We start from the raw sequence: 23,217 nt of genomic DNA on the forward strand, positions 1-23,217 counted from the left end.
TTCTACGACTTCGACATAATTCTAAAAGCGCCGTGAAAAGCCAATGAGAAAGCCCCACTGAATAGCAATGTTTCATAAGGGTCTGCTATAATCTCAGGCAGGGATACAATCAGCCTAGATAAGGTTTGTTGGTCTATGCGCCGGCGACTATCACTTAAGATTGGATGAATTATATCCCATCCCTTTAGGGCTTTGGAAATCATGAAGGATTTGGTGGGGTCTTCGGTGTTATTTATTTTGGACATGAATGAGATGCCAGCTAACATAGAGGCCATATTTGATTTAGACACCCCTTCCTTATATTGATCCCACATAAAGCCTGCCATTAAAGCGATCTGACCCGATGTGTCGTTGTATAGAGACGCTTGATAATCCAGCCAACGCTGCCACGCCAAATGATAGATCTTTCTAGTAGATGGGACCAGTGATGCCTCTTTGAGACCCCTTATCCCTGCTCGACCATCTGCCAAACATAAAGGGGACAGGTTAAACTGGTCAGTCATGTGTATGAGGCCAGTGTTCTACAGCATTGCCAGTTGAACAGAGAAAGAGCGTCAGTCAGCTTGTTGTCTGCACCAGGAACGTGGCGAGCGTGAAAACTGATGTCGAAATCCAGGCATCTCAAAACCACAGCAGATTAATCGCTGGGTGTGAGGAGGCACTCTGGTGATTAATAGCCTGAACCACACCAAGGTTGTCACACCAAAACACCACGCTCCTGCCGCATAGACGAGGGGCCCACAATTCCAATGCTACTATTATGGGAAACAGTTCTAAAGTTAGTAGATTACGTACTAAGCCATTAACCCGCCATGAGCGTGGCCAAGGGGCGGCATACCACTCTCTTGAAAGAAAGCACTGACACCCTTAGATCCTGAGGCATCCGTGTGCATGTCCAGAGTTTTGTTAGGAATTTGTGGGGTAGGCCATAACCGAACACCATTAAAGGACTGAAGATAACACCGTCATATACGCAAATCACCTTTAATTTCATTGTTCAAGTGAATTTGGCATAGGGACTGTGAGGACCTGCTGTGGGTAATTGGAGTTTCCTACAGAACACCCGACCCATAGGAATAACCCGACAGGAAAATTGAAAGAGCCAAGGAGCATACTAGATGATGCAGAAAGCATTTCTGTTATTAAACCTTCCAATTTATTTCTTTTTTTAAGGGGCAATTGACAACATCTTCTTACTGTGTCAATTTTGATGCCTAACAAGGAAAGGCAAGTGGCAGGGCCATAATTTTTTTCCTGGGCAATTGAGACAGCCATGTTGTGAAACAAAGATTGGGCAGAATAAAGGGTGTCAGCGCAACAAGAAAAATCGGAAGGGCCAACAAATAAAAAAATCATCTAAATAGTGTTCTATCCTATGATGACGTCCCCTCTACTGCAGGAGGAATTATTGAAGGCAGAGCATCTATTTTTGGAGAATTGGAGAGCACTTTGTCCCCCCAAGGCCTGAAAGCTTGTCGATGGAGGTTCGAACCCCTGGGTCAACTATGCCCGAATTAAGCTTCCTCCAAATCTCTACATCCTTAAAGGCTAAAGGGATGGAAGGTTGGCCTTGAACTTTTCCCTAAACTGCTTATTATAAATGTGCCAAGTCCCTAGACGATGAAATATATACATTTCATTTATCATATGTAGATATTTCCAAACGTCTATGATGGCATCAGTGCTTGTCCTAAGGTGACATGCAGAGAATCCGCAATTCCCTGTCAACCAGTTTGAAATTTTTTTATATGCTTCTTTCCCCATCCCTCCTTTTGCGCATGTCTCTAGAACTTTTTTGGCTTCAACTGTCAGGTCAAACATATCTAAAAAGAAACCCTGTTTAATTGTGTCCCTAATGCTAGGTCGCTTGCCAATAAGCAGAGCCTTGTTGTTGCACCTTACCATCAGGCACCCTGATGGCACAGGACAAGAGTGTTCTAACAAGGCCCTTCATTTTCGGAGGAGACACATTACGCGCGCGTGGAATGTAGGGTAGAATGAAAGGGCGCCGGGGAGAAGGTGGATATGTGAAATGCAGCAAAAAAAACCTGAGGGAGGAGGGAAGCTAAGGCTCGTCTCTGATTGCACCCTATTAGGGGGTTCATGTGAATCCGTACAAGATGGAGCAGGAATATTGGAAAAGAAGGTCTGGGATAGGAGTGAACGTATTACCCTAAGGGCGAAGGGTAGATGGCTGACCACGTATGTCCTCCTGGGGCACAATCCTGTGTCTTATGGGGGTGTATGGTAATGACCAAGAAGAAACTGTAGGGCTTGAGCTTGACTGTTGTTACATAGCGTGAGGAAAAGAACAGTTCTCCGCTTGGTCTGAGCCACTAAATGTCTGTCTATGCAAGGGAGGAGGGGGCAACCATGCTGCTGGAGTGCTTCAAAATTGTTATCAGTTAACTTTACAGGGTCTGATACCATCTGACTGGAAACTGGGTGTGGCGATGTACCAGGTGCGCTCTGTACAGGAGAATCTAATGAAAAAAGCATCGGGGAAGTGGCAGATGGGGGGTGTCCCGAAACACAGGGGCAACTGAGAGGGCCGCTGCATGTTAGCATTCATTGCACAGCGTAATGGCAGCAACTGAGAGGGCCAATGAATGTTAGCATTCATTGCACAGCCTAATGGCGGCAAGAGGGGGGTTATGCTGGACTGAAAGCTGGGGTTGGTTTGGTGGCTGGGTCCCAGCAGATTGGTGATATGGAGGGGGGGTGCACACTCTATTATTGTCTCCCACATAAAACTGATGTGAGAGAGAAGATAGGGGGTCTAAAATCACTGCCCCCAGCCCCCTATATGGGGATTCCTGAATTTGTGAGGGAGGGGTGCTAACCGTGTGCTCTCCACTTATTTGAGCACTGCTCACTGCTTCCAAACCGGTATTAGAGCCTGCTGCTGTGCGCTGTGAGCACATTGTGGAAGGTATGTACCCAGGAGCCGGGGAAGGGGAACCTCTGTCCCGGGTTCTATGTGAGGGTCTTTGAAGTTTATGTGGTCCGGAGCGCGCACTCTCTTATTCTGACTCAGGGCCAGACAGCAGGACTTTCATGCTGCGCCCGCGTCACCTGAAGTTTCGCCGGTGCAAGCGTTGGTACCCTGCGATGGCCTGATGGACCTCACTGAGGAGACGGAAAATATTTCTGGCTGTATAGAGAATGTTCTAAAACCCTTGGTGAGACGAACACCCAGCTATATCCAGGATACCACAGACATTCTCTGCAGACTTTCAGCCCTGGGTCCACTACCAGAAGGCTCAATACTGGCAAATATGGATGTGGAGTTTCTGTACTCTAACATACCCCACAAGGATGGCATAGCCGCATGCCAATACTACCTTCAAATAAACAGTCTAGCCACGGAGCTGACCCGGCAGCTGATCAGGTTCATACTCAATCATTACTTTTCTTTTGGGAAAGACATATACCTGCAGTGTATGGGAAGTGCCATGGGTAGAAAGATGTCACCTCAGTATGCTAATCTTTTCATGGCTAAACTAGAGGAAAAATTCTTATCAACTTGCTCAATGAAACCAATAGCATACTTCTGTTATATTGATGATTTGCTACTAATCTGGACGGGCCTTGAAGATGAGCTGATGACTTTCCATAAAAACTTCAATAGATTTCACCAAACCATTAGACTCATTCTTAACTACTCACGATTTCAGATACATTTCCTGGACATAACCTTATACAATAAAAACAATACTATACAAACATCAGTCTATCATAAACCTACAGGCCGCCCAACATATCTGAGATGGAACAGCTTTCACCCAGGACACAAATTAGTCAATCATTTACAGCCAAGCTCTGAGATACATTCGGATTTGTTCAGACAGTGAAGACAGAAAACAACACCTGCTATCACTGAGGAGTACATTCCTACAACAAGGATACCATCCAATAGCTATAGATGAACAGATCCACAGAGCCACAAGGATCCCAAGCAGTAGCTTCCTGGATTACAAACAGAAGGAGGTTAAAAGCCCCTAGTGGTCACTTACAATCCCCACATGAATGAACATCTTGGGGAAAATTGCTGCTGACCTTCAACCCATATTACAGAAAGACAATAGACTGAAGGAAATATTCCCATATGTACCTATCCTTTCATACAAACAGCCTCCAAATTTAAGAAATCTCCTCGTTAGAACTCCCCTCTCATCATCATCAGAGACTGGCACCTTCCCTTCTGTGACAAACCCGGGCCTTATATTGAGAATATCGTGCCAACCCGGTCTGTCCTCAGTGGGCCAATTGAACAACCATGGCCCACTCTGTTATTAAATGCCGCCCGGTGGCCAGATCTGATGTTGTTGTGGTGTCCAGAGAGGGAGGGGGCAGGCAGCTCAAAGGAAGTGTGAATTAGCTGTGGACTCTGTGATATCAAAAAGTAGTGGAAGGGGTTAAAAAGAGGAGGATCAGGACCTTATCTAAAATCAGGAGGGGGTCTCTCCCTGTTTGCTAACTATTGTTCTAGCAACTCTGCAACACAGTCCGAATGGCACCATCACCGCAGGGGGGAGACCACTGATGTCATGCACTATTTCCACCCCTGTTACCACCCAAACTCTTCACACCACCAATCACAAGAGGACAATGAGTGGGAGGTTGATCCAGGGAGGTGGCCAGGATCAGAGGTCTTGTGAGAAGGGACAAAAAGGAGCTGTCTGGGGGAGGGGGGTTGTTGTTGGAGAATTTTGAGACAGCGAGGACTTGGACTGTTTGAGAGTAACCATATTCTCGCAGGGCCTTAAAGGAATGCTTGAGGCAGGAGCTTCTTGACAGAGATCGGACAGTGTACCTCTAGGACTGATTCTGTTACCACTCCATCGGGAGACACTCACAGATTCGGGGGAATTGGTGAGCCTACAACGGTAGGGAGACTAATATCTAGGGTCCCACCAAGCTGGTGGAGAGTTGGCCAAGCGGCTGGGATCAGCAAGATACACAGACCCACCTTAAGGATCAGAAACCCTGGCCCACTTGGATTGTCAACTGTGGATTTTATTACCAGGAGTTTGGGCCTGCTAGGACTCTGTGCTTGGAGGTAACCTGCTGGGGACTTTGTTGGGGAGTTTTTACTTGAACTGGCGATTCCTGACAATTGATATATTTGGTGGGGGAACAAGTTTCTCCTTGGGGAGCACTGTTGTATTTTACTAAGTGTGTGCACTTTGTTTAATAAAAGGGATTATTATTTCTTTCCTGTCTCCTTACCTGTGTGACCTGTGAACCTAGAGGACTCGGTATCTAGAGAGCTTTGGTTATAACCCTGGTGTCCTCACAATTTTGGTGGCAAGCAGTGGGGTCACACAGTCCCAACGTTTGGGTGGAGCGCAGGGTCTCGTATCCAGATACGGTCAGGCTCTGTAAGGACACAAGGCAACAGTCTGTCAGCACCAGTGTTAGTAAAAAAAACCTAGCTGGGAAGTCAGCAGGAATGGCCACAGAAGCAGAGCAGATCAGTTTAAAAGCCACAGAGAGATTCTATATGAAAGCAAGGAAACAACACTTGCAGGGGTTCTGCAGAACCAAAGGGGTGGACTTTGATGAGACAGACGTGCGTGAAGTTCTGGTGGCCAAACTAATGGAATGGGAAAAGGCCCACCCTGAGGAGATGGAAGAGTCAGAGCTTTGGTTACAACTCTGGTGACCTCACACCTTCCAAAAGCAAAAAAGCAAAACATGCACCCATGTCCTACCAACAAACACAGTCAACATACCCAACACACAACGGGACTATATAATAACTGATACATTCTCATGTACATCCTCCAATGTGGTGTACATAATACAGTGTACAAGGTGCACTGAAGGAATATACATTGGAGAGACCAAGCAGAAACTGCAATCCAGGATGAATCTACACAGACACACAATAAGGAAGTCTCTGGACACCCCCGTAGGTAAACACTTCTCTGGACCAGGACACAACATGACAGATTTAAAAGTCTTAATACTAAAAGTTTTTTTTTAAAATGACAGGGAGAGAAAAATATGGGAATTCAAACTGATAAGAACATTCTAGTCATTAACTCAAGGACTCAATATAACACCTGGATTTATGACACACTACATGGATACACTTCACACCCCACAGCAGATCTCTGAACTCCTATTACTTTTACTCTTCCATCCGTAACGAAAACCTTTGTTTTATTACTTTAGCTTATCTGAATGATGTATTCCCCACCCCCCATACAAATTTCTTGATGTAACAGATCTTAAATGTGGTGCCTTTTCCTCAGTCATTCATTTGTAAACTTGCATGATAAAGGGGCCTCTGTGCTCTGAAAGCTAGCAAATGTAATCTTTTTTTTGGGTTAGCCAATAAAGGTATCACTCCTATAATACTTTTGTCTTTTTTGACACAAAAGTATTTAACATCACATGGATTTTTCTGGCTAACATGGTACTGCAATAATAATAATGACATTTTTTTAGCTACACATTTTGTTATCTTTTAACATAGAGGTGGGCAGAAGACCCAGGTAAACACACACCAGACCCTCTGACTTCACATTTTACACCTTAGTAGCTCAGTTTATCAATGGATTCATTTGCTTTACCATATTTACACTGCAGTTATGATAAGGCCTTATTCCCCACAATTATGTTATTGGTTAATCCTTAAAACTGTAATTCCTCTCTGTTCACTACACCTCCCCCATTAAGAGATGGCATTGGGATTGACTGACAGGTCAGTGCTCATCTCATTTAATTTCCCCCTGGTGATATAACCCCCTGGTTCTACTTGGATAACTGCTAGCTGGGTCTCACCAGGGTTTTTGGTGAGGGGGGTTAAGAAGGAGTTAGATACCTCACTCAGCTGGGACATCTGGTCCTTCAATAGCTGTGGGCTAACCTCTGCATACTTAATGGGTCGTATCCCTGGCAGGTCTCTCTTCCCCTCATCTGGCAAACTACATACTGGCTCTTGTCTCTAATCCTCATGTCTTCTAAGTTACAAACTGAATGCAAACTGGCCTGGGAATCCTGATACAGAACTTCTACGTGGGGACGTACAATAGCAGGGTTGCTAGGCCCCTCAGTTACAATGTCTTTGTCACTCACTGACTGAGTCTCCTGGTGGGGGCTGCTTGAGAGAACACCTCCCTTCCCCAAAAACTAATCAAAACGAGAACCCCTTTATTCGGGGACAGCAGAACACCTACTTTCACTCTGACCTGCTTCCCAGTTACCAAATTCCCTAACATTGGGATATTTGGCTATATATCCCTAATTCTGGGATTGTTCACATAAATCATCATAATTGCAAAAGTTAACATTGGCACCTATCCACTTCTCACCCTCACATATCACTAGCACATTACCAGATGCAAACCGATCACAGAACATTTCATTTTTTTTACACAAAGGCACATCATTGCAAGATGCAGCATTATCACATACTACCTGAGATGAGTCACACGGTGGAACAGAATTAGAGATACACTCCCACCTCCTTCATCTCCCTCCCCACTACCCAATCAAAGTACACTTGTACACACTATTTCTGTGCATTGCCCATTGTCAGTTACTAATCCATTTGTAACCAATAAACATATTTTATATATTTCTATTATATTGTAATATGAGTTCCTAAACTTATAACAGTGCACATGTGATATGTTGCACACAATAAAGCATTTACATATCAGAATAGTGTTACTACTTTAAAACAATAAGTATTTACTGAACTGGTTCAAGCTATGTGGTGGTATCGGGGATGTAACAGTACACCGTAAATATGCAGTCTTCATGTAACAAGGATTAATTTCAGTTAATTGGTAATTGCAAGTAGTGTTTATTTGCTAGATAACATTCTGGGTTGGTTTAAGTGTAAAAATGCCTCCTGCAAACATAAAGCATAGGCTTCTAATGCAGTGCCAGAAACATCTCTTCAGCTCTACTTCTGGATGTAAATACACTATTTTTGAATTTGGCTTAAGTCTGCCACATTTATTGCTAATGCAGAATTGGACATATCTCGAGATGCGTATGTCTCTGCACATGGGCAGAAATATGATATTGTTGAATGCGCTTTTTACATACAACTCAGCATCAAGCCCAATAATATTAATAGTGAATGCTCTTATAATCCAAATTAATTTTCTTTATTCATGCTTAATATAACCTTCCACTTTTTTTTGTAAAATTGATGTGTTAAAATGACTTATGCAATATAAAAGATAAATTAAACATTAAAATGACACCTTATAAATAAAATAAATATGCAAATTGAAAAATAATCCACAGATTTTTGTAATCTAGCAAAATATAACTGCAAATAGTTATCAGAGTAAATTATTTAAGTAATCCAAGTGTATAATTAATTAGTGTTCCAAATAGACAGCTCAAAAAGGAGGTCATGTATAAATCATTAATGATGTGACAATTGGGATGGCCAATGTCACAACATCATTTTTTTTTAGTAATTAATCTAAATTTACAGCTGGACTATAGAGTTTCCCTGCATTAAATAATCGCTAATAACTTAGTCTTCCCTATTAGTCTCACAGAAAAAGCAGTTTAGTGACTATTCTTTAAACAGTCATATAATTAAATTCTCAAAGTTGCCTTGCTGAAGGTATAAACAAAGTGTCAGCATATTTAATAAGCTTGTGAAATTTCTTCAGCTGGATAAGGAACAGAATACAGATGATGGTCTTCATTTAGACCTAGGACATGCCTCCTCCCAGCTCTATATCTGTCCACATAATTTAAATCTGCTCCCCCTGCAGTGGACCATGGATTTGCCAGGGAGCAAATTTACTCCTTTTTTGCTTTACTTCTAACTCAAAATGTGGTTCTAAATCTTCTACCACCTCATAGGCATTTTTATATTATAGATTTGTATGTGTATGCAATCAGGAGTCTACCCACAGATTTCAAACTCTGCAAAAGTACACATGATGTCATGTAAGCCATACTTGCCGACTTCTTGAAGTCGGCGTCCGAGAGCTGCCGGCAACTGCCGGGAGGGAGGTGGGTGTGTGGGGCTCAGCAAATTGTTCCATTTTGGCCCCGCCACTGCGACGTAATGATGAATTACAAATGCCGCGATTCCCTGAGAATTGCAACATTTTGGATTTGATTCTGCCCACTTCACTAGCAAGGAGGCTGCCATACTCTCCCGGGAGTCCGGGAGACCTACCCGGAATACGGGAGTCTCCCGGACATTCTGGGAGAGTTAGAAAGTATGCAGGGCCGGTGCTAGGGTCCTCGGCGCCCTAGGCACAATTTCAAAATCCCCCCCCCCAGCACACTGCCCTGCCCCCTGGGTCTCAATGTGCCCCCCCCCCCCCCCGGGTCTAAATGTTCCCCTCCCCTCTCTTTCCTTACCTTAAAGGTGCTCCTCGCTGCTGCTGCTGAGTCCCGTCCCTCACTGACACTGTCGGACCGTGATGATGATGTCACGCCCGACAGTCAGTGAGGGGAGGGGGAGTGGAGGAGAGGAGTCAGAGATATGGTCCGCCCCATCAGCTGTTGGAGGGGAGGGCGGCGGTCGCGATCCATGGCCCCCTTGCCCCTCCCTGTAGCTCTATCTGAAGCTGTGCAGCGGCCGTGGAAGGTATGCTCAGCGGTCGCCGCACAGTATTCCAGTACAATAGTATCTGCATTTTACTTCAGTGGCGCCCACCAGAGCCCGATGCCCTAGGCAACTGCCTAACCTTGCCTAGTGGGAGCCACAGGCCTGAAAGTATGATGTAAGCAAAGTTATAAATTCAATGTACAGAGATAGCATATAGGTGATATAGCACATCAGCAGCCACCATACACTAATTCCCTCCACCCCCATCCAGCCACTCCAAACATACTGTCCTTATCATAGTAGATGAGGGAATGGGCACTGCATAAGTGGTATAAACACTTCAGATAATGATGATTCAATGTAATGGGTAGTGTTGAGATTTGGAAAAGATAGACAATAAATGACTTTTGAACATTTTTAAGTAACATCAACAGTAATAGGTGCTTTACAATTAAGAAGACAGCACACACTTTGCAGAAATTTAAACAAGCAATTTTAGTAAACAGCACTGACAGAAGTAGAAGCAAAATCATTTTCCATAGATCAGTGGTACACAACCAAACTTTTTCTGCAAGCAGTAAACAGTTACAGGCAGGGCCGTCTTTCCCATTGGGCACAATGGGCAGGTGCCCGGGGGCCCTGCAGCCCAGGGGGGCCCGTCGGAGGCAGCAAAAAAAAAAAACCTGAAAAAAAAGAAGAAAATACTTACCTTGCGGTCAGCTGGCGATCCCGCTCCCTCCATGGTCTCCTCCTCCGTCGCGCTCGCAGTGCATGTCCGACATCCATTGCAGAGCGCGACGGAGGAGGAGACAATGGAGGGAGCCGGATCGCCAGCTGACTGCAAGGTAAGTATTTTCTTCTTTTTTTTTTAGTTTTTTTTTTTTTTTTGCTGCCTCCGACGGGCCCCCCTGGGCTGCAGGGCCCATATATATAATCATTTTTTTTTTTTTTTGTATATATAGGGGCCCCGGTGCACTGCTGTGCCCGGGGGCCCAAGATGTTCTTAAGAGGGCCCTGGTTACAGGGAGACCAATGACTACTGCATATGGAATATGTTGGCGCTATAAAAATAAATTATAAATTGTTGACCCGACATCACTGGTCCCCGTGTATATGTACCACTTTATACCATGTCTCACTCTCTCTGTCTGTGGCTGTGGTGGACCACCTCTGCAATTGGCCTTTTTCTGCCCTGAACTTGGAATGATTATTACATTTGTTATGAACTCTGCCAGCCCTGACCTAAGCCTGTGTTATTGATACTTCTATTGAACACAGGCTGCCCTGACCTCAACTTGTTTATTGACTCTGCTATAGATCTCTGCTCATCCTGACTTTTGGCCTGTGTCTGGGATTGCATTTACTGCTCTCACTTACCACCTCCTTCCCTGTCTAGTGCAAACCACTCAGCAATATGGTATTTAATAAGCCTCTACTACCAGGAGTTTATATAGAGGGGCAATCAAATACTCTGAAACATATCGCATTCCTTGGAAATGGAGCTGCTATATTATTATTACCATTTATTTATATAGCGCCACTAATTCTGCAACGCTGTACAGAGAACTCACATCAGTTCCTGCCCCATTGAGGCTTACAATCTAAATTTCCTGACACAGACAGACACACAGACTAGGGTCAGTTTTTTAGCAGCCAATTAACCTACCAGTATGTTTTTTGAGTGTGGAAGGAAACTGGAGCACCCAGAGGAAACCTACGCAAACAAGGAGAGAACATACAAACTCCTCACAGTTATGGCCATGGTCGGGAATTTAACTCATGACCGCTGTGCTGTAAGGCAGAAGTGCTAACCACTTAGCCACCATGCTGCCCATAGATGCTATGAGCACCTCATGAAGAAGTTTCTAGGGGTTTATTATTCTGCCTGATATTTCCATAACAAAAATATTAGATAGATTCTTATTCAATTTAAAATTACTGCCATTGTTAATATAAGAGTCACATTTCCAATGGTAATATACCCAGCTGAAAATAAAGCAAAGCATAAACACAAACAGAAACGAAACAGTTTCAATTAACTTAAATATAGTAATAAAAAATATGTAATAGTAATAATTATAATTGTTTGGTAGCATTGAAAGAGAGTATCAGGTGTTCATAAGTAAATGTAACTGGGAAGAGTTCCTGGAGAGCCAAGTGCACAGTTGTTGTGGACCCCCTGCTGCAGCTTAGCCTCTCCTCTCCCTGCTGGATTGTGTAGAGCATTGTGAAATTGCACCCAGCAAAGTGCCCTGGCCCAGGTAGAAAATCTCAAGGGCAAGGAGGGTATTTTAATAAGGCGCTGCCCCATGTCACACCAAAAACAATAACAAACTAACTAATAGAGATGAGAAAGTCTTGATTAGCCTACATATAATAGCAATAATAACAATAATAATAATAATTGTAACACCTTTTTACTAGGTATTATTGAGTGGTTAGTGCTTCCACTTGAATCTATAGTACATTTAGGTTAAATGCTTGAGATATAAGTGCCAGGGGTGATTTAGGAAACCCATCCCTATAGTTCTCTGGTAATATTTAACCTGATTCATGGAGACAACCAAAATATAGTATGTGAATATCATACAGCTCATCCCAGAAATTAATGCATTCAATGTATACAGAAAGTAACTTATGATCCAGAAGTTTAGTTAAATTATATAGATTACATCATCACTCATTTATAGCTAGTCAACCCTAAACTTACAACACATGACAAATTGTTACTGTCACAAATCGGGATCTTAGCCGCACTTACCTCATCCGCCGCTGTCATATCACGGCTATCTGGGTCCCTTCTGGTCATCTGCAGCAGTCCCGTTCTCCACACCTCTGTTTGTAAACAAACACATACTGTTTGTTCTGCTGCATGGGCACGGCCATCTTGGATGCAGTCAGGTGATCATTCCAAACCAACCAGATTCAGAAGCTGTGATCACATGAACTGATCAGCCAATAGTTGTTTGGGACATCCTATTTAAACCTGCTGCTGTGATCTGTTCATTGCCAGAAAAACACACTTCTCTCCAGAGGATAGTTCTTGGCTCCTGGTTCCAGTGTTACTGTCTGCATTACTAAAGTGCAGTGTTCCTGTCTGCATAACTAAAGTGCAGTGTTCCTGTCTGCATTACTAAAGTGCAGTGCTCCTGTCAACATTTCCAGACTGCTCATTCCCCTGCTATATTTTACATTCAGCAAGAACATGAGCAGGAAGATTATCCAGGCTGCTAGTTTCTGTTTCAGTCCTGCTCCAGCTAGGTCCAAGGGTCCCGAATCGGATCAAGAAATTCAGACGACCGTGACAGTTTGTTCTGGCCAAATGGATCCGCTAGGGGAACATACCCCGAGGGAGGACTCTGTCCAAATATTAGCTGAACGCATTGAGAGACAAGAAACTAACCAGGGGCAAATTTTGAGATTGCTGCAGGATGTTTCTACTCGTAAGGATACCTTGCAGTTATTCCGCAGTCAACCATCCCATACTCCGCCTGAGCCAGTAATACCTGCTTCACTACCTACTTCATCCGGACTCCATCTTCCCACGCCAGCTAAATACAATGGCGATCCGAAGAATTGCCGCGGGTTTCTCAACCAGTGTAGTATACACTTTGAATTACAACCCGGGAATTTCCCTACTGCACGTACCAAAACTGCTTATATTGTTTCGCTACTATCAGGGCAAGCTCTGGAATGGGCTTCACCGCTCTGGGAAAAATCTGACCCAATTTTATTTGATATTGATAGCTTCCTGTCTACCTTCCGCAGAATATTCGACGAGCCTGGAAGAACAACGTCAGCCGCTTTAGATATTCTGCGGCTTCGGCAAGGGCAGCAGTCTGTGGGCCAATATGCTGTTCAATTTCAAACACTTTCCTCTGAACTATCTTGGAATAATGATGCTCTTGTTGCGGTCTTCTGGCAGGGCCTGTCTGACCACATTAAGGATGTATTAGCGTCTCGGGACTTACCAATTGATTACCACCTGCAATCGGGTTGATCTTCGGTTCAGAGAGAGAGCTCTAGAAAAGAGGAAGCTGAAACACCCCAAGTTCCACCCTATTCAACGGGTCCGTGTACCGTCTCCTTTCCCTGAAGGACCCATGCAATTAGGCAAAGCACGTCTTTCACCCACCGAGCGACAACGGCGAGTTAGAGAGAAACTTTGCTTATACTGTGCCAGTTCCGGACATCTGTTACATAATTGTCCTCGTAAGCCGGGTAAACACACCCTCCTAGCTGACGATGAGGAGGTGAGCCTAGGAGTGGCCCTTCGCTCCCCACAAGGCAAGGACTATATTATCCCAGTCACTCTGAAACATGCTCAAGGCTCCCAATACATTTCAGCCCTGCTGGATTCTGGAGCAGCTGGGAATTTCATGTCTGCCAAATTAGCTGCTGAACTAGCCATTCCACTAGAGAAAGTTCCAGTGACCATCTTTCTCTCTGCGGTTGACGGTAGCCGTTTTCCAGGGGATACCATTACGCATCAGACTTCTCCAGTGACGCTCCAAATAGGAGTTCTGCATTCCGAGTCTCTTACCTTTTTGGTCATCCCAGAAGCCACTAGCCCTGTGGTTCTCGGGTTTCAATGGCTTCAAACGCATAACCCCCATATTGACTGGTCGACTCCACAAATCCTGGCGTGGGCTCCAACTTGTTTCGGGTCCTGTTTACAACGTGTTGTTCCACATTGCTCCACCTCTGATAAGGAAGTTTTGCCAGTTCCTTCTGCCTACCAAGAGTTCACAGACGTTTTCAGTAAGCAGGCCGCTGAAACTCTACCACCTCATCGGGATTGGGACTGTCCCATTGATCTTGTTCCGGGTAAAACCCCACCGCGTGGCAGAGTCTACCCTCTTTCTATCCCTGAGACAAAATCTATGTCTGAATATGTAAAAGAGAACTTGGAAAGGGGCTGTATTCGCCCATCCTCTTCACCGGCAAGAGCCGGGTTCTTTTTTGTAAAGAAAAAGGATGGTGGATTACGTCCCTCCATCGATTACCGAGGTCTCAACGACATTACCATCAAGAACCGGTATCCTCTGCCCCTTATCACAGAGTTATTTGACAGAGTCAAAGGTGCCCAAATATTTACGAAGTTGGATCTCCGTGGGGCCTACAATTTGATCCGTATCAGGCATGGCGACGAATGGAAAACCGCCTTTAACACCAGGGATGGGCACTCCGAATATCTTGTCATGCCATTCGGTCTGAGTAATGCCCCAGCAGTTTTTCAGAATTTCATAAACTAAATCTTTCGGGACTTACTGTACCATACTATTGTGGTATATTTGGACGATATTCTCGTTTTCTCCTCTGATATCCAGTCCCATCGCAGACATGTTAAAGAGGTCCTCAGCCGTCTCAGAAGGAATAAACTGTATTGCAAGCTTGAAAAATGCACCTTCGAAGTTGAATCCATTCCATTCTTGGGGTATATCATCTCGGGCACTGGTCTCCGTATGGACCCATAGAAGGTGCAAGCTATTCTTAACTGGCCTCAATCATCTACACTAAAGGCAGTACAGCGATTTCTGGGATTTGCTAATTACTATCGAAAATGTATTCCTGGCTACTCTACTCTACAGGAAAGGAGCTAATCCTGCCAAGTGGTCTGAAGAAGCCCAAATCTGCTTTTCAACTTCTGAAACAAGCATTTATTTCTGCTCCCATACTCAGGCAACCAGATTTAACCTGTTCATTCTACTTGGAAGTTGATGCCTCATCTGTCGGAGTAGGGGCAATTCTCTCCCAAAAACCAGCTGATGAGCAATGGCATCCCTGCAGGTTCTTCTCCCGAAAATTTTTACCAGCTGAACGAAATTATGCCATAGGGGACAAAGAGCTGCTTGCCATCAAATTGGCGCTTGAAGAGTGGAGGCATTTACTTGAGGGAGCTCGTTATCCTGTCACAATATACACGGATCACAAGAATCTGCTCTACCTTAAAACTGCACAGTGCATGAATCCACGTCAAGCCCGATGGGCACTATTCTATTCTAGATTTGATATCCATGTCACCTTCCGTCCCGGTTCCAAAAATCGCAAGGCCGATGCTCTGTCACGTTCTATGGTAAAAGAGGAAGATTCCATCACTGTGAAACCACGGCCTATTATCAGCCCACTCAGCATCGCAGTCAGTAGACCCGACAATACACCTCCCCAGGGGAAAACTTTTGTTCCTGAGAATCTGCTTAAAAAATTGCTCCAATAGGCACATTGTTCTAGATTTGCCGGTCATGCTGGCATCCGCAAAACTCAATCTTTCATATCGAGAAGCTACTGATGGCCTACGCTTCATCAGGATGTTCAGCAATTTGTTTCCGCATGTGGCAGCTGTGCCCAACATAAAAGTTCAAGACAATCTTCAGCTGGTCAACTTTTGCCTCTGCCTATTCCCACCAAACCCTGGACCCATATATCTATGGACTTTGTTTCCGATTTGCCCAATTCTAATAATTTCAATACCATCTGGGTCATCGTTGACCGATTCTCTAAAATGGCGCATTTCGTTCCTCTCCGTGGACTCCCATCAGCACCTATCCTGGCTCAGCAATTTATAAAGGAGATCTTCCGTTTGCATGGGTGTCCTGAAGAAATCGTCTCAGATAGAGGAGTTCAGTTTGTGGCGAAATTCTGAAAATTCTTGTGCCAAGCACTACAGATCAAACTAAACTTCTCTTCGGCCTATCATCCCCAATCCATCGGGCAAACGGAAAGAGTTAATCAAGACCTAGAAACATTTCTCTGTTTGTACATATCCTCTTCTCAAGACGACTGGGTAGATCTGCTTCCTTGGGCAGAATTTGCTCATAATAATCATTATCACGAATCCTCTGCTTCCACTCCATTTTATACGGTCTATGGCCTACACCCCAGGGTACCCTTGTTTACTCCACTTCCTACAGCCTCAGTACCTGCCTCTGAAGTTTTCCTAAAGAATTTTTCAGGCCACTGGCGCCAGGTACGGGAATCTCTACTTAAAGCGTCCTAACGCTACAAAATTCAGGCCGACTAAAAGCGACGAGCCATTCCAAGCTTGAAACCTGGAGACAGAGTCTGGCTGTCTACTCGCAATCTACGCCTCAGAGTTACATCTATGAAATTCGCTCCTCGCTTTATTGGACCGTTTAACATCTCCTGAGTCATCAATCCAGTGTCCTACAAATTACATCTACCATCTTACCTCAAGGTACCCAACACCTTCCATATCTCTCTCTTAAAACCACTGGTGCTAAATCGGTTTTATACACCCAAACTGGTTTCTCCTGAAGTGCAGACTGAACATGGTGACGAATATGAAATAAAGAGATCTTGGACTCTCGGTTTTCGACATAAGACCTTACAATATCTAGTCAACTGGAAAGGCTATGGTCCAGAAGAGAGGGCCTGGATCAAAGCTTCTGATGTTCACGCTCCATCTCTCATCAAAAAATTTCACCTCAAGTTTCCAACTAAGCCCCAATCTAAGTGTCCAGTGGCCACTCGTAAGGGAGGGGGTACTGTCACAAATCGGGATCTTAGCCGCACTTACCTCATCCGCCTCTGTCATTTTACGGCTACCTGGGTCCCTTCTGGTCATCTGCAGCAGTCCCGTTCTCCACACCTCCGTTTGTAAACAAACACATACTGTTTGTTCTGCTGCATGGGCGTGGCCATCTTGGATGCAGTCAGGTGATCATTCCAAATAAACCAGATTCAGAAGCTGTGATCACATGAACTGATCAGCCAATAGTTGTTTGGGACATCCTATTTAAACCTGCTGCTGTGATCTGTTCATTGCCAGAACAACACACTTCTCTCCAGAGGATAGTTCGTGGCTCCTCGTTCCAGTGTTCCTGTCTGCATAACTAAAGTGCAGTGTTCCTGTCTGCATAAATAAAGTGCAGTGCTCCTGTCAGCATTTCCAGACTACTCATTCCCCTGCTATATTTTACATTCAGCAAGAACATGAGCAGGAAGATTATCCAGGCTGCTAGTTTCTGTTTCAGTCCTGCTCCAGCTAGGTCCAAGGGTCCCGAATCGGATCAAGAAATTAAGACGACCGTGACAGTTACGCTACTAATAATTCTTCTTTATGAACTGTTACTTTTATACTATTACACTATGTATGAAATTACTAGTTGTATACTATACAATATATATTCTTACTATATATTTAAAGGATTCAATGGTGCATGTATTGACAGTTGAAGTATTTAACTGTTGCAGTGTTGAGGTCTCCAATGTAATCAGTGTATTCTTAAGCAATTTTTATAATGTAAACATCCTGACCAATAAGTCTTGAATTAATGAAAAACTACAGTAAATCAAGAGGGTTTTCACTTTCCACTTTAAATATTGTTTCCACATTATTGTACTCCTCTACTCAACTGTCTCAACTCTCGCCCTCTCATGCTCCCTGTCTTCCTGCTTTTTATATCAACACATTCCTTGTGCACACTAACTTTGAACGCCAACACTGTTTTTATATTAGTGTTAACATTATTTAAACAATTTCAGTAACACTGGTAACATACGTAAACATTTTCATTAACAGAGGTTACATAATAATGAAATGTTCGGTAGTATTAAAAAGAGGATCTAAAAAACCATCCAATCGCTCGACTAGGAAGGCTGGTCAGCGAACCAAATCCTTATTTATTCTGTAGGAACCCGAATACTTCTATATCTGAATTGATTCCTCTTGGTTATAGGCAATCTAATGTTTAAGTCCACGTTATGATCTTGAATTATGTATATGAGTGCCACCACTTTAAATTATTACATTCTTAAAAGAATAATAAGTCATTTAACATAGCAAAAGTTCTTGTGCTGAGATAGAGTGTGTTTCATGTATCCTATCTTAAACCCTGTCCTTCAATCTATGTTTTTTCCTGCAAATACATAATTTGGAAAAGATGCATTGTACGCCATAAATTAAACTTTTGGTGTGTAGGATATTTAATTGTGAGGGTTAAAGATGTATTATTACTTGCTGATGTTCAGTGAAAATCTTTAATTCCTAAAACTTAATTTCAACCTTTAATTTTTCCATTTCTGTCCCTAGCTCTCTTAAACAAATATATTTCCCTCCACAGTAATTCTGATAGTTTCGAGACTGTCCTAAAATATGCATGTCTTTCATTGCAAATTGAATCATCAATCAAATCAAATTTACACTCCTCTAAATAGATAACTGAAAAATTACATTTATTTTCCTTCTACATGCAAGCCATCATTACTGTGTGACCGCATCATATAGTCCCACAAAGCATGACCCTATTATCTCTTTGTTTGTTAATGCCCTGTCTTGTCTTATTACTATGTTTGTGTTTAATTGCACTGTGGTATATTCTGGCACTACATAATAATAATAATAATAATAATAATAATAACTTGTGTATCTAATTATGGACACCAGTCTTTTGAATAGTGTGTGCACTAACCACAATCTTGTGGTTAGTACATGGCAGGAATTTCTATTTGGTGACTAGCGTATGGCAGAAGCTGCAGCCTGGTGGTAAGTGTATGGCAGGACCTAAAATCTGATGGCTATGGTATGATAGGTCCTCCAGTCCAGGGGCTAGTGTATGGCAGTACCTTCATTATGGTGGCTTATGTATGGCAAAATGTATATGGCGAAGTCTTATGGCTAGTGTATGATAGTGCCTACATTCTGGTGGCATGGTCCACCAGGCTGCTTGCTGAATACTTAGCAGGCAGCTAAGTAATGAGCAAGCAGCTTAATACTTAGAAGAGCTGTTGCCATTAACATCTATCAGACAGCTCCCAGCATGCTGATTTACTAACAGAGTTTCTGCCATTCTATGTTCCAGCCGGAAGCTGAATTATATTTTGAAATCTGTTCTGGTCCTTCCAAACTTTGAATTTGTTTGTGTTGTCTATAATATAGATTTTGGGTTGCAACACTGACTAGGGCCCCACAATCTGTTTGTTTGGTCCCTTTACTGTCAGGTATGCAATACAATCTACTGGAAACGGCACTTGGGATTCCAACTTAAACAAGTTTAGCACTACTGCACTATATAGCTTCTTTCTCAACTTTCTGTAGAAAAAGTGATATCAAAGTTGTAAGATCAAAATTGTACAACTCTCCATGCTTGGTGTTCATGTCATGTTCATTCAAAGAAAGTCCCTATCATGGTCAAAATATTAGTAATTAGAGATGGCTTAGTGGTTTCACTTCTGCCTCACAGCACTGGTGTCATGAGTTTGGTTCCTGACCATGGCCTTATCTGTGTGGAGTTTATATGTTCTCCCTGTGTTTGTGTGGGTTTCCTACCACACACCAAAAACTTACTAGTAGGGTAACTTGCTGCTATTAAATTGACCTTAGTCTCTCTTGGTGTTTATGTGTGTGTGTTAGGGATTTTAGACTGTAAGCTCCAAACTGATGTGAGTTTTCTGTACAGCGCTATGGAATTAGTGGCGCTATATAAATAGCTGATGATGATGAACATTGCATGCACCCATTTTCCCAGCTAGCCCTGAAGGTGGATGTGAGCACTCAATGGCACATTTGTACTTGATGTGCTAAATGTCCTTCCAAGCTTTTCCAGGAAAGTGTACATCCGGCAATCGGATGTTAATGAAACAGTTAAATCTCTCATACACTCAAACACATGATTTAATGACAAGTGAGGCCCCTTAGTCGAACGCACTTAAAGGGCATCAGTGTTTGCAACTGAACTTACACTTACCTTTAAGGGTTAACCTAAGTCCTGGCCTGACCAATGATAGATGTTGTGGGAGGGTCCTGGTTTCATATAGGTGGCAGCACTTCCTGGTTGCTTCACTCTTCGTCATAAGATCCCGCCCACCCACACCTAGCTAACTGTGGTAGTTCTTGCTGTTTTAACCTTTTCTTGCTTCGTCACAGAGCAGGCACAGTTGGGAGGAAGGCACTGCATTCAGCGGCTGATTAGTAAGGCGCTAGTGTTTGTTTGGTTGCAGGTCACTGTCCCCTTTGAGGCAGCAGTAACTCTTTGGTCCTTCGGTGAGGAGGGTCCCTTGTCCATCTCGTGAGGGGAGGCACTGTGAGTTTAGAGGGGGTACAGTCACTCTGACGCCAATTTAGCGCATGCCAGTATTTAGGGATGAGATCCCCTGTTAGTGGATGTACAGTGGTTTCGCCATTTCCCAGGTTTATTTGGTTGCATAAGCTTGGTAGCTGTTCCGCAGTGCCCTTTCTCTGCCAGCAAAGGTTATTTAAATTAATAAACTGTGACCTCCATTTTTGCTAAACTTATACATGTGTGTTTATTTTAGTTAAGTTGATAAGCTATAAGGGTTTGTGAGGGTAGGGGGACATACACAGTGAACCATTTATCTGGTTAACTTTTTAAAAATAATATATTTTGTATCATGATTTACATTAATTCTTTTAACAGACTTTTATTTCTGGGCATAATTTTTCTTCTATATATATTCCTTGGCGTCTTCTATCTGAACTTGACTTATACTACTTTGGATTACCTATTTTTTTATTTCTATCACTACCATTTTAAATTGATGATTTTAAAATAGGTTATTTGCTAAATTGTCAAGCATGATTTTTCTACTGTATGTGTAGTCTAAAAAAAATTGAGAAATCTGAAAATGATCTTAAAGAGTTTTTTATTTAGTTATTTTAAAGTATTGTTTTCCTTTTCTTAAGAAAATAGTTGTCCTATATTCTCTTCAGACAGGATAATTTCTAAATTGTTTGTGTGTGTCGCCAATTTAGTATTAAAAAAATAAGTAATAAATGGGTACATAACATATATTCTAGAAAACTGAGTTATTATTATGCCGTTAACTACGGCCACTTTTTACTGATTAATAGGGGCTGGAGTGGTGTACAAAATGGCAATATATCATATCATATGTAGTACATAGACAGATAAGCGAAGACAAAATGTATGTCCCACTTTAACATGATCTTTGGAAATTGTATCCTGGTATTTCTCTGAATACTTTCTTGTTGTCCTACAGGATGAGTGCAGAAATTTTGTGAAAGTTCTCCTTTCGCATGACAAGACTCTATTTGCTTGCGGAACGAATGCATTCAACCCAGTGTGTGCGGACTACAGTGTACGTAAGAGCATTTTTTCCTATAACACTGTCTTCTTCTACAACTACTTATCGATAACTGCTTCTTCTGTACTGTGCTACAGTTTCCCCCGTGAGTAAAAAAAAAACCCCCAACATAGCATATATTTTTGTGCATATTTAATCGGTGAAAAGGGTTGGAATAAGATTTAACATTGTAAATAAATATACATAATCGATTTGTTTTGAAGGTGATTTTGTTAAAATTAAATTTAAAAATATAGTGAAAGTTATGACATACCAAAAACAATATACACTATATTTTGCATATTCTCTGTCTTTCTTAGATTGATTTGTTGGAACAAGTTGGGGAAACACTTGGTGGTATGGCTCGATGTCCATATGATCCAAAACATGGCAATGTGGCTCTATTTGCAGGTACTGTTTTGACAGAAACATATATCCAGATTAGAGATATCTCATAAGAATACCATATGTATTGTTTTACCCAGAACTTTCAACTACAGTTCACATTTTTGTCTACTACTATTAGTTTTTTAAAATAAGTAAACTTCTTCTCAATTGTTTTTTGTTTAAATGGAAACTCTAACATTGTATTCCCCAAATATTGGTAATATAATCATGTGAGCCAGTAGTATGCATTAGTTTTCAGGTGCATTTATTTTCAATACCAGTTTTGAGTGTACAGGGAGAAATAGAGCAACCTGTCAGTCTATGCTACTGTAAGCTTTTTTGAAGATCTATTTCAGGAGTATGTTGATCTTGTGAAAGACATTGACCTGTCCAGTCATGTGATTTATGTAAGTAAGGGCAAGTCTATATGTGACAGGGTCAGTGTCATGATATGAGAGGGGGAGTGGAGACAAGTCGCAAGTACTGAAAGATAGTCAAAGGAGCAGGTTCCTCCCAGCACAGAATAATGATGTGAGGCATGAAGACATTATCAAGATGCTTAATATGTTGGATGAATAAACTTTCCTACATAATTATCAACTTATTAAGCATAAGTTATAGATTAACTTATTAAGCAAACATTGAAAAACTGAGAAGAACAGAGGGTAACAATGCACAGTTACAAAGTTATATCCCAGAATTCCCTTTACTCTGAGTTTCATTTATTCTCTGTATTTTCATTTGTCAACTAGATGGGATGCTTTTCACTGCTACAGTAACGGATTTCCTTGCAATTGATGCCGTTCTTTATCGTAGTCTCGGTCAACGTCCAGCTCTTCGAAGTGTCAAACATGATTCCAAATGGTTCAAAGGTAAATGCCATCTAAGATATTAAAAAATAAAGAAGGATAGTGGGTGTTATGTGGTACATTGTTCCTATCTATCTAGCTCAGGTCTGACCATAAAAGTTTGTGTCTACGGCAATTTTTCCGTATTTCTCAATATTTTTAACATTGATCAAATGCATAATATAATTTATTTCTTCAAAAAAAATTAGAATTGACACTATTAATAAAATAATTGTGTCTAATGCAAAAGGAGAATTTAAAGTAGCTGCTTATACTGAATAAGAAATAAGGGCCTTTATTCTAGAGAAAACATTTTTTGGCATTCCACTGATCTGGTGCATGCACTAAACACAAATTTTGCAGGATCTT

At 42.4% G+C, this 23,217-nt stretch overlaps 1 protein-coding gene across 1 annotated transcript in view; it reads left to right on the forward strand.

The window, feature by feature from the left end:
* LOC142148988 (semaphorin-6B-like) overlaps positions 1 to 23,217 on the forward strand; it is a 527,730-nt gene that overhangs the window by 206,666 nt on the left and 297,847 nt on the right. Inside the window, exons 6-8 of the mRNA XM_075204826.1 lie at positions 21,530 to 21,628; positions 21,934 to 22,024; positions 22,753 to 22,872. Coding sequence (XP_075060927.1) covers positions 21,530 to 21,628; positions 21,934 to 22,024; positions 22,753 to 22,872 — 310 coding nt within the window. The remainder of the gene's footprint in view (positions 1 to 21,529; positions 21,629 to 21,933; positions 22,025 to 22,752; positions 22,873 to 23,217) is intronic.

Source organism: Mixophyes fleayi, chromosome 1 (assembly GCF_038048845.1).
Source record: "Mixophyes fleayi isolate aMixFle1 chromosome 1, aMixFle1.hap1, whole genome shotgun sequence".
Taxonomy (NCBI): Eukaryota; Metazoa; Chordata; class Amphibia; order Anura; family Limnodynastidae; genus Mixophyes; species Mixophyes fleayi.